This window comes from Durio zibethinus, chromosome 21, assembly GCF_047325235.1.
Source record: "Durio zibethinus cultivar Kanyao isolate XHJ-2024 chromosome 21, ASM4732523v1, whole genome shotgun sequence".
Classification (NCBI taxonomy): Eukaryota; Viridiplantae; Streptophyta; class Magnoliopsida; order Malvales; family Malvaceae; genus Durio; species Durio zibethinus.
The window spans coordinates 5,616,028-5,628,329 of NC_143182.1; the positions used below are offsets into that span (position 1 = coordinate 5,616,028).

Consider the following 12,302-nt stretch of genomic DNA (forward strand, 5'->3'; position numbering starts at 1 on the left):
CTCTGTAAAACTTCTCTCTATTTTGCTTCATTGACTTAAATATATGAAACATTGCTGGGCCTCATTAATCACTTTATGATTATTGGTTAGAATTAGTTTAGAATTCAGGCAATCTATTGAATTTCTAAAATCAACTATGCATTTGTAATTTTGTATCATTTACCAATTTCCCTGATACCCAGATTTGTTTTGGATTGGTTGATTTGTGGATTCTGGGTCCATGTTAAAGAGCCATTTTCACTCTCTGAATCCTGCGCTATTCTCATCAGAAACGAGCCACTTTCCTTTGAAAATGTTCTCCCTAGCTGGATCCCGATTCAGCAGAAGCTAACCAATTACCTCCTAAAGTCTGTCACCGATTCAAAACGGCAAAAAATTTGCTTCCTTTTCGACCGAAGGGAGGGGACGCGGGGTAGGGGAGGGGGGGGGGGGGGGGGGTTGTTTACAATGCGTTCAACGAGCCAATCTTTGTGGTTGCAGCTTGCTTAAGCCAACTTCCATCATGGGCTGTTAAGTGAATTATCTTTGGGTCAGTCTCTGGGTCCTTTTACTAACATATACTGAGTAAATAATATTTTGCGTACGATTCTTCCATAATAGAACATTTTTACAAGTTGGGTTTCTTTTTCAAACCCCCTCTGATTTGAGGATCTGATGAAACAAAAAACATTTTTACAGGTTCTGAGTCCTTTCTGCTTGGAATTGCAAAAAAGCGAGACGCCATTTTTTTGCCTTCAAAAATTCATCGTAGTTCCATTATAAAGTAAGATATCAATTGATCCACTGTTCATTGGTTTCACTGAAGAATTAAGCAAATTAATTTTACAAAATCAAATAGGTTAAGTTAGATTAATTATTACTACTTAAATAGTAATATATATATATATATATTAAGGCTTCTTTCATGCATGTATTAACACATTTGGTGAGAAATTAGAATCCTAGATTGGACAAAATAACTAAACTTTCATCAGTTTTTTGTGCATAAAAAAAATCCATCTCGATATTGCCGGATTCAATGAACAAAATATTTGGATGGGGCACACATTCTTTGTATGATTCAAGCTTATTTCATCTCTAAATCTAATCACTTTTAAACTTGAGCATGCGCAACAATATTGGTCTCGTAAAGACAAGTTTAAAGTGACGTGTTTTCCTGTTGATATTAAAAAAAAAAAAAAGCATGTTTCCTGGTTTGCTTGACTTATGGCTAAAAGGCCATAAAGCCCTATGTTTCACTTGTCACCAAACGAACAAAAGAAACAGTACAGTTTCTCTTGTAGCCATCATTACTATGGGTTTTAAAAATCCTACACTAAAGGGCATAGCTTTTACAAAATATGTATGCAACCTCCAGTTGATTGGAAGACTATCATTTTTCTTACTTCCTTGTAAGAGAATGCTTGCAGTTTCAGGATATAGCATTGGTCCGTTCTCGCTATTCAGAATGTAATACCTGTTTGAAGTTTTGGATGAACAAACCCACGTTTAGGACACTTAGAAAAGCCATGGTTCAAGGATTTGAAAGTGACCCTCGAATGGAAAAGAACAATAAGTGCAAAAAACTAGGTTAGTGGTTTAAGGGGAAAAAAAAAACCTTCAGGTTCATTCTATGTTTGTTTAGGTAGGAAGAATGATTATAGAAAGATAATAATTAAGAATATACACCCACACGATCAACCATCCTAATTTGCAGCGATATATTATGATCATAGGAGCAAATGCAGTGCAGCATAATGGAGTAATATTGCAATCCCCCCAACAATGGCCATGGGGGAGGGGGGGGGGGGGGTTTAAAATTGTGGGCTCACATGTTTTGTGTCACTATAATTGAAGCCACCACCTTTGCTCGCCTGCTCTAATGATTCAAAACTGCTTTCCCCTTCACCTGTATTTACTTAAAAGAAGAGGGACACAAGAAAGTCCCTTTTGGCTTTTAGTACCAGTGTCTGGGCTAGTATGCCTATAGTTCCAAGTTTGATACATATTAAGGGAGGAAACAAACAAGGTTTTAAATTTTGATGTCTAAAAAAATTTTCAACCCCACCGTGGATATCAATGTCCAAAACAAAAGATGCTCACCATTCTTTTATTTTTTATTTATATCTAATACTTTTAGTTCCACTCTGAGTTACTAAAAAAAAAAAAAACCTAGATTTGAGAAAGAAACTGAACCTGCAACTGAGATTTCTGATGTAAAACTGATGATCCGCCCTTTAGATTTTTTGGGTATTAATTCCACCCCTTAGATTTGCAAATAAGTATATTTATATTTTGCAAAGCCAAAAGTTAAGGAATTGATAAGGTAACTCTAAGTAGGTACACCAAATTTTCATACATTATGCCGCCTTTCTTGAGGCAAGCCTCATGATTAATTCTTCAGGTGCCCGTCTTAATAATTTGTTTCCAAAATATTCAAAACGAAAAACAATATTATAAGCCGTTCTGACGTGGCTGCTCATTGCCATAACACCTGGTTCAAACATATACAATTAAAAGCTTTGCTCAAAAGTAACGGAATAAAAAAATTATGATGTCTTTTGTCACAAGAGACCTATAACATCTTCATGATGTGCCTATCTAATAGATAATATAGACAATTTAATGTAAACTGTTAATTTCAAATCCTAAAAACCTCCTCTGTGATTGAGTAGAGTCATGCATATAACAGAGAGGAGGAAAGCATACAAATTATGAAGCCAAACCAAGAAAGAAAAAGGCAAATGATCAAATCATTTAAGCATTTGATCAACAAACTTTGTAGCTAATTAAATGCTACCACTTACTCTAAAAGCATGAATTGATGGGATCATTATTACTACTTGATCGATGCAATCTTAGGTCATAATTAAGCCAACAGTCTGCCACACCAAGAGTACATATAGACACTCAAATTTCCCAATAAATTTATGTTTATATTTTTTTGATTAGGTAAAGTGGAGCTTGACACAATAAACCAACATCATTCACATTTAAATGGATATCTTTGTAGGTGGAATGGTTGCATCTGTATATTTTTTTTCCTAACTAGTGTCATATTTAATCATGTAAAGAGTGCTATATCCTTTCTTTATAAGGTCAAAGAAATGATTTCCCAAAATCAACAGTGCAAAACTACGAATGTTGCACTAAAGTTTGTGTACGGCAGAAGGAATGACATCGACTTTGGAGAAATTCAGGAAATTGTAGATTGTTAAGGTAATGTCCTTGTGATTGTGGCACAGAGATGTCCATAATTGAAGGCCTAGGCTTCTAGCTAGGACTAAAAACAGGCTATACGCATATATATATATATATGTATATCCTCTTCAAAATTTAAAGTAGTTTTGAGTGATGTACTATGGACAGAGGAGAGTGGTACTAATTATAACATGTAATCCGACTCATCCTCTTAATTTCCTACTTTAGTGAGACTTTACACATAATATAGAGTTAAATTAAGTTGTTCTTTCATTTGGGTAGCTTTCACTAGCCATGATTACATCCCCAAAAAGCACTGCAACCCTTCAGGAATCCTGCAATATTTTTTTCATAGACAAAAAATATGTAAAAATGGCCACTCTCTCTTCCTTTCACCGAAAAGTGCAGGCACACACCAACAAGTTCTTGACTTTAGATTAGGCACATTATATACACTCATTAAAAGTATATTTCAAAGTCATCACTGCGCTTTAATCCTGCATGAGTTCGTGTGACTTTTACCTCACTCCAGCCTTGCTCTTTCCACATAGAGATCATTAGGAGAAGAAAAGAGAGATTGGGTGTCCTTAAGCAACCAGTCAGCAGCAGAACTATGAACTTTTGAACTGACAACTAGATATTTGGGCTGCTAAAATATACTACCATTAACAGTTCGGATTCTTGAAGGACTAAAACCTCTTGGTGGGGGCTGATTGTTCAGAACATTCACAGAGAGTACTCCCCCGCTGAAATCTGAATTTTCCAGGGTTGTGAGAAGATGGGTGTTGTTACTGTTGCTGAACTCAAACCAAGTATATCTGGGAAGAGATCTTTTCGTCCAAGTTCCAGTATAAGGCACGCCACTGAATGGTAACTTTCTTCTTCTTTGCAATTGTCTATCGAAAACTAGCTCTGTTCCACAATGGTTTTAAGTTTACCTTCACACGTACATATCATAGTTTACTTCTATTCTGGACAAATGTATAATCCAAAACTTGGCTACTAGATTTTAAATTGGTGGGTTTTTTTTTTTTTTGTTCAATATTTCTGCATTTAATATTTACTTCCGATACATGAAACGTTGGAAGCTCCCTCTCTCTCTCTCTCTCTCTCTCTCTTTTTTTTTCTTGTTTTAGGGAAAAATTCAGTAGTATTTTTAATTGAGTTTGGGGCTTCGAGTTTATTTGTCAAACAGTTTCTGAAACCTGAGTAATTGACTCAGATTTTGAATTTAATTTCGAAAGCTACGTTTTCCAACTTCATTCTTCACTCTGACAATAATAACAACATTAGAATTTATTTATTTTTTCTAGTATTTCCTAGGTTCATAATTTATGCAAGAGTGAAATTCTCTTTTTATATAATTTACCAATAGTCTGAACTCTGAAGAACAAACTGTTATCAGAAAAGTACTTGCATTTCAGCTTTCCTTAAATTTTGATATCAGATCATTTTGATAGATTCCCAACCCATTTCATAGGGGCTTCAGTCTGTTATCAGCCTCATCTAAGGCCCCTCAAATAAATTAAAATTAGACAGCACCACTTGCTGATAAGCCTGGAATACAGTCAGCGTCGAGGGTGACAGACTAACCCCTTTGAGCTGCGATCTTGACCTTGGAAGTCTTCCATCCAAAGACCAAAGTGACAGCACCACGAGGCTCGGCAGCTGGATGGGGACGTATTCTTATCCTACACAATCAACAACGTGAACTGCTAAATTCCAAATAAGCTGCCCATCAATAATTGATAAATTCACCGTCTAGAGTCCCTCAAACATGTACGAGAAAGTCGTACAATAGTTAATTGAGCCTGACAAACCTTCTTGCTTATTACAGATTAATGCAACAAAAACACACACAGCTATCCAATAAATCTAAGGGGCCCATAGGATCCAACCATATCTATGCAACAAGTCAGTAAAATAGCTGAATTGTTTTCCATTTCCAAACCAAGACCAGTTCAGCAGTGTAGGCTTTAAAATTTTAACTTTTAATAGCATTGTGACCTTATTGCTTGCCGTGCTCTTTGAGCAACATCACTCATGCTATAGTTATTGAGTTGTCAGTTTTCCCCTCTGGGCCCTCCGTGTCGAACCATGGAATCAAGATAGATTTTGTCCATAGATTGAGATGTTCAATGAATACAAAATGAGACTTACAATTGACTGAACCAGTGGGAAATTTATGGGTTCAAGCATCGGAATGCAGGTCTATGGCAAAAGGAACAATATGATATCTAAATTATTGGCACTAACAAGCATGTAGAAATGCATTCATCTCTCTCTCTTTCTTTCTTTATTTTTTTATTTCCTAGGTTTTAGTCTCCATGCAGTATGCAGCATCATTTAACCTAGTTATCTATCTTGCAGGCCTATTTCTGATGTTTCTAGTGATCTTACGATTGAGGTTGGAGCATCAAACTTTGCACTTCACAAGGTAAGGTGAATCCGTTTTGGCATTTTTTAGCAGAAAATATCTAATTTGTCATGGTGTCTATGGTTACACTTACGCTCACTACATTACCGCATAGGGAAAAAAATGTCCTTACGTGAAAATTTTGTGTTTTTACGACTTCCAGATTGCATTCCGAACATATGTGCATAAGATCCATGCTTCCCTTGAACCATAGAAACGTGGGGAATCCTTTTTGAGAATGTTCAAAGTTCAAAATTAACAATGTTTGACTATCCACTTAAGCTATTGCTTTAACATATAGATCCAATACTGAAAAATGAACTATGAACAGCATTTATGCTTTCATGTTTTCTGATGTATGCAAATGGTATTTGAAAGATCTCTACCTTGCGTCCAAGAAACTGATTGCACTATTGCAACAGAAGCTTTAATCATGTGGTTGAAAATTTCTTTTCAGTTCCCTCTAGTTTCCCGGAGTGGAAGAATCCGGAAGTTGTTGACTGACGCAAAGGATGCAAAAATTTCACGCATAAATCTCTCTTCTGTTCCTGGTGGACCAGAGGCATTTGAGCTGGCTGCAAAGTTCTGCTATGGAATAAATGTTGAGATTACGTTATCAAACGTTGCAATGTTAAGATGTGCATCACATTTCTTGGATATGACAGAAGAGTTTGCAGAGAAGAACCTGGAAGCTCGTACAGAAACTTATCTGAAGGACATGGTACTCCCAAACATATCGAGCACGATATGTGTTCTTCACCGTTGTGAAAGCCTCTTGCCCATATCCGAAGAGATCAACCTGGTTAACAGGCTTATCAATGCAATTGCAAATAATGTATGCAAAGAGCAGCTCACTTCTGGCTTATTGAAACTTGATCACAACTTTCCATCAAAAGCTATGCCTAACATGGAACCAGAAACACCATCTGACTGGTGGGGAAAGTCTCTCGCAGTTCTTAATCTTGATTTCTTCCAACGAGTTTTATCGGCAGTAAAGTCAAAGGGTCTAAAACAGGATACGATCAGCAAAATTTTGATAAATTATACCCATAATTCTCTTCAAGGTCTGGTTGTCAGGGATCCTCACTCGGTAAAGGGAAGCCTGTTGGATTTGGAGCTACAAAAGAAACAAAGGGTAATCGTTGAAGCCATGGTTAGCTTACTGCCAACTCAATCAAGGAAGAGTGCAGTTCCCATGGCTTTTCTCTCCAGTCTACTGAAAACTGCAATAGCCTCATCAGCATCCACTTCTTGCAGATCTGATTTGGAAAGGCGGATTGGTCTGCAACTAGACCAGGCAATTCTTGAAGATATCCTAATTCCAGCGAATTCACATGGAAACAATCATACAACCATGTATGATACAGAGTCAATCCTGAGAATCTTTTCCATCTTTTTGAACTTGGATGAGGATGAGGATGAGGATAATCCCTTGAGAGATGAAAGTGAAATGGCATATGATTTTGACAGCCCAGGATCTCCCAAACAAAGTTCAATCCTCAAAGTATCCAAGTTACTGGATACTTATCTTGCAGAAGTTGCACTAGACACAAACTTGTTGCCATCAAAATTTATAGCACTAGCAGAACTACTTCCAGATCATGCTCGTATAGCTAGCGATGGATTATACAGAGCTGTTGATATCTTCCTCAAAGTGAGGATCTCATAAAAAAGCACTAAGTAGTTCCATAGCTAATTTATCTTAAGGTATTTCATAATTTCATTTCCAGGCTCTTAGAACCATTTTCTGCTTGTGTTTATAGGTTCATCCAAACATAAAGGATTCTGAACGCTACAGACTATGCAAAACCATCGACTGTCAGAAACTATCTCAAGAAGCCTGTAGCCATGCAGCACAGAACGAAAGGTTACCAGTGCAAATGGCTGTCCAAGTGTTATATTTTGAGCAAATCAGGCTTCGTAATGCAATGAGTGGAGGCCACAATCAGTTCTTCTTTGGTGCAATAAACGGTCAGTTCCCTCAACGTTCAAGCAGCGGTGCAGGAAGTGGAGCCATCTCTCCAAGAGACAACTACGCATCAGTGAGAAGAGAGAACCGGGAGTTGAAACTTGAAGTTGCAAGAATGAGAATGAGGCTAACCGACCTAGAAAAAGATCATGTGTCCATGAAACAAGAGTTGGTCAGGACTCATCCAGCTAACAAGTTATTCAAATCATTCACCAAGAAGTTAAGCAAGCTCAACTCCTTATTCAGGATCAACAATCTTAAGCCTACAGGGGGTAAAGCAAATTCAGAATCTCGATTCTTGTTCCAAAGGCGAAGGCGTCACTCGGTATCATGACCATTAAAAGGTGTGAATAACTGAAGAGTGTATAGTAATTATATGTAGTGTGAAATTTGTGGTCTAATGGCAGCCTTGATAGTAGCTAGTATTTTATTTTATTTTATTTTGCTTGGAGTGTATTGGATTCTGGGGTTGCTTTGTTCAGTGCGATCATTACCTTGACATTTTGAAAGAGTCTTGAGGGAAGGGCATATAGTCAATCAAAACTTGCATCTTAAGTGCTTGCTCTTCGCTAAATGTGTGAATGTGAAAATCTGTATATGAATGAAGTTAGACAGACAACATTTTAAGCAAGCCATCACATTTTTAATCAGTTGTATAAACATTCTTGGCACCATTTTGTTAATTTTCTTGGCACGTATAAAGTTTTAATAATTAGACTTTATCTAAATTCACCTGGGATTTTTTTCTTTTTGGGTTAAAAATCTAAAGCCAAAACATTATTGCTTTTGTGTAAAAGTGATAATATATTTACAAGTAATGAAAATCATAAATTTGTAGAACTTAAATTTTAATTTAATTGATTAATACAGATATCCTTAAGAGATGTTATGTAACAAATTTGAAATTCAAATCTCAAAAGTTACATGAATCTTTTTTATATTTTCAGATTATTGTCTCATTTGTTAAAAAAAAAAAAACGAATTTATAATCTTATAAAGGTTTTATGTTCTAAAGTTGAGGGCAAGAAATAAGTATATATTCACTTAATTATAATTTACTGGTAAATAGCTAAGATTTTCTTTTTATAAGGGATAAAAACCCCTTCAATTATTCCATCCTCCAGAAATTATTTTACATTAAAAACAAATTTGGACTGTTTATTTGTCACAGCTTAGAAGTTTTCAAAAAAAAAAAAAAAAAGAAAAGAAAAGAAGACCACCAAGTAAGGTAAAACGCTGCGTTTCACTTACGACCTTGCTATGAGCTGGAATGTGACGCGCTGATTTGGTTAAATGTTTTGGGCTAAGAGAAGCAGGGTAGTATAATGGAGCCCATTTGATAGTTAATAATTGTTAGAAAAATGAAGCCCATTAGGTAGCTGATTAAACTAGCGTGCTACACAGCCCAAAGATTTAACTAAATAAGTCCTTCACATTCCAAGCTCATTGTATAAATAACTTTCATCGAAGCGTCACCGGAGGCGTTTCTTCCTGTGCCTCTTCAACTGCCCGTAGGCTTAAAGATCCGCCTTCCTCTCCTCTTCTCTATTATTAGTTGTCGCTTCGTTCTTCGGATCGAAACCGTGAGAATCGAGATGAGGGTATCTCTTTCTCAATTGGGCAACGTCTTGCCTATCCCGAAGCTTTTCCGGTTCGTAAAAATTCAGCCTTTGATTCCTTTTTCTCCCGTTTTAGGGTTTCCGAGTCTCGAAAATTTTGAATCTTTTTAACATGCTTTTGATCTTTTCAGGCAATTGGAGCAAGAAATGGAAACTGTAATCAAGGTGCTACAACCTGGCCCTTTGGGTATCATCGAGCACAAATACACCGCCGACGAAATTCGCGAGGCAAACGCTACGGTTCTTAGAGCCGTCGAGAATTGGCGGAGGAATGCGATTGTAGAGCAAAGAAACGGCGTCTTGAAAGATTACATTCACAGGTAAACAATTATTGTACTGCCGTTTTGTTCTCAATAGATGTTTTATTGAAGGAATTTTTGTAGAGAAGATGAAAAGTCATAAATTTCGTCAGTGTTTTATCAAATTGCATTTAGATTAGCCTTTTTCCTTAGAGCTGCTTGGTGTTTTTCGGTATGTAAACTTTATTCTGAATAAATTTTTTAAATTTGCCTTTCAATACTCTTTTTCGTGTAGATTACTGAAGATTATATAGCTCTAATTTCGGTATTTAAACATTGTTACTTCTCTTCCAAATACAAGAGAAAATCCTCTGATACATTGTGGTTATAATCGTAAAAGAGAATGTACAAAACCAATGTGACTCGTTGTTTAGTTCTAAATAGTTATTCAAAGTTATGAATGATTGTGGCAAGATGAATTTCTATCTCATATGTTTCCTATAGACATGGTGTGGTTATCTTCGCTGGCTTTAGATGTTTTTCAGTTTTTTAACCTGATTTGGTTTACTATTCCATGAGTTTTTGATCCGTAGTTGGTATGAATGATTGTAGATTTGTACATGATACCAGTAATAATTTGCAGTTGATGTGGATTTAGTAATGGTTCTTCAATAAAAAAGATGCTATTTTCTATTGAGACTGGACAATGTTCCTGATAATTAATATTGTTCAAGTTCTGCTTATTAATGGATGAAAGCTGGCCCTTATCCTTGAGAAGAAATGGAAGAATGCTTATGTCACTATGCAGTTATCGGCTTTGAATTTGATCCCTGCAGGTATCTTGTGTCTGGTTACTTCTGTTTGTATCTTTGCCCTTTTAAATTCTTGGCCTTAAAAGTTTGGAAAACTGCCAGTGCCATGACATTGTTATCTGCGAAGATGCCCTGGATTCTCTAAAGTTAGTTGCTGTTTCTTATAATTGATACTGTATTCTGTATGGAAGTTTTCCACAGTATAAAGTGGAGCATTAGGTTGAATCAGTGTTCAAGCCATTAAATTGAGCATGTAATTCAAAGCACCGGCAAGGATATTACATGAGGAAGTTAAACACAAGTTAATTGTATATGCAACCCTGCCTTCAGAAGAAAGTTTAAAAGGTAAAAATCGTTAATTGGTACTCATTTTTTAATGCCAAAATGAATAATAGAGGTAGTCATTTTTCTAATTTGTTTTGCAACCCGGCATCAGAGCTGAGTTGAGAAAGTACTTTTGTTTCATATCCATATTGCTAAGCTATGGGACTAGCTGATGATCCACATGGAAGGCCATAACCTGAGGGACACATCCAATGAGCTGTTGCCCTATGAATACAGCTGGTACAGTGGGTTGACGCCCCAGCTGCTATTGTGCCTTATCAATTTGTTGAATGTTTGGAATCTGGTCTAGCGTGCGGTACGATTTGCCCCAAGGTCAATTACGAGTCCCGTCATGATATGGCACACGCAACCACTGCTGCTGCTGCCGAAGATCTCGAGGGTTACATGAAAGGAGATAATTTGGGTAATATGTTGTACTATGAAAGCTCGATTGGAGGCTTCAAATGCTTATCTCTAATGAACCTAACCCAATCAGCCAGAAGGCAAGGCTAGTATTCACTGACATTATTTAGAAATCAAAATGAGTTAGCAACACCAATTCAAACTTGCGCTTTGAAACTGAGATAAAATTGTCTTTGTAGATTGGAACTCGGGTTGATCTCACCAGAACGCGGAAGAAAGACGTTATTGCATCAAGGACATGTATTTGGCTTAATATCGATTAATGTTAGAAAGATTCAAATTTAAGTGAAAGTAACCTCGAAATTTTGACTTGTAATTTAACCAGAGTCACTAGATAAAGCAAAACTTCGGTTGAAGGCTAGAGCAGCCTTTCCAATGTTGCGCACGAGAGCTAGCTCTATAAAACATGGGCTATATAAATATAAGCGGCAAGCTTAGAAGTATCTTCCTAGGTTCTGCTTTTTGTAAGTTCTGATGCTAAAGCTTGGCCCTTCAAGGTTCCTACTAAATAATTTTTAAAGTAGTACGGTCAGTGTTAATTTCAAGTCTTATGTGAGCTTAATCTCTTTGAATGATTTAAAAGTGTATTTTTTCACATAAGTCTGATATGTTTATGATTTTACTTTATAGTGTTTTCATAAAGATCGAATCTAGATTATCAAGGAAGAGGAACCTCCTTCCCTCGCCAGACTTCTTGTGGGTAGTTAGTTCATAAAATCGGTAACTGAATACGTATGACAAATGGCACATCTTTCTTGGTGCTTTCCCTGTTTCAAGACTGAGAAAATTCTCCGACACAAAGTGGCTAGTTAAAAAGCATCAAACAGAAGTCTCAACTCCAGTGTAACTCATCTTCCAGATCTAAATTATTCTCCACATATGTTAAGCAGACTAATTATGATTTGAAAAGCGGGAATGTTTTTTTTTTTTCTATCTCGCACGATTCGCCTTGATGTGGCTCCATTCATCTTCGCACACCTTGGGGGTGTTTAGACTTTAGACGTTTTCATAATCACGAGGTTCGCTTCCAATATTCCACATCTTCTCGTCTGAATTTATGAACTACCATAGGTGTCAACCTGAGGCAAACAATGTCTTGGTCTGTCAATTGATGTCTCCGCGCAACCTTTTATTTTATCCATAAAAAAAAATGTATTGGACCAACAGCTTTGTATTTAAAGATACGGCTTAATTTAGAAGCATTTGTTTGGATTCTCCAACGCATGTTTTTCTGTGTCAACTTCAAAGGCAAAAGTTCCATTAACATCAGCATAAATTTGTATATGACTCAACTGTTTCCGAACCCAAAGACTAATCGTC

General features: G+C 36.5%; 2 protein-coding genes across 13 annotated transcripts; both read left to right on the forward strand.

Moving 5' to 3' along the window:
- The first annotated feature begins 3,731 nt into the window (after nt 1-3,731).
- LOC111306068 (BTB/POZ domain-containing protein At1g03010-like) lies at nt 3,732-8,238 on the forward strand. Of its 2 annotated transcripts, none has more exons than XM_022903971.2 (4): nt 3,732-4,050; nt 5,551-5,617; nt 6,054-7,250; nt 7,360-8,238. In XM_022903971.2, the coding sequence occupies exons 1-4, from the start codon at nt 3,959-3,961 to the stop codon at nt 7,897-7,899; spliced, it is 1,896 nt and encodes a 631-aa protein (XP_022759706.2). In that variant the 5' UTR covers nt 3,732-3,958; the 3' UTR covers nt 7,900-8,238. The 2 variants fall into 2 exon arrangements, with proteins under 2 accessions (XP_022759706.2, XP_022759707.2); XM_022903972.2 differs by lacking the exon at nt 3,732-4,050 and adding an exon at nt 5,314-5,442.
- Nucleotides 8,239-9,006: 768 nt separating this feature from the next.
- On the forward strand, nt 9,007-11,266 carry LOC111305116 (zinc metalloproteinase aureolysin). Of its 11 annotated transcripts, none has more exons than XR_016331481.1 (4): nt 9,007-9,216; nt 9,316-9,504; nt 10,036-10,259; nt 10,427-11,266. XR_016331481.1 is itself a non-coding variant. In XM_022902330.2 (3 exons), the coding sequence occupies exons 1-3, from the start codon at nt 9,161-9,163 to the stop codon at nt 10,079-10,081; spliced, it is 291 nt and encodes a 96-aa protein (XP_022758065.1). In that variant the 5' UTR covers nt 9,007-9,160; the 3' UTR covers nt 10,082-11,266. The 11 variants fall into 11 exon arrangements, 7 of the variants coding, with proteins under 7 accessions (XP_022758065.1, XP_022758067.1, XP_022758068.1 ...); XR_016331482.1 differs by having other exon boundaries at nt 10,437-10,546; XR_016331483.1 differs by having other exon boundaries at nt 9,008-9,216; nt 10,158-10,259.
- Nucleotides 11,267-12,302: the final 1,036 nt, after the last annotated feature.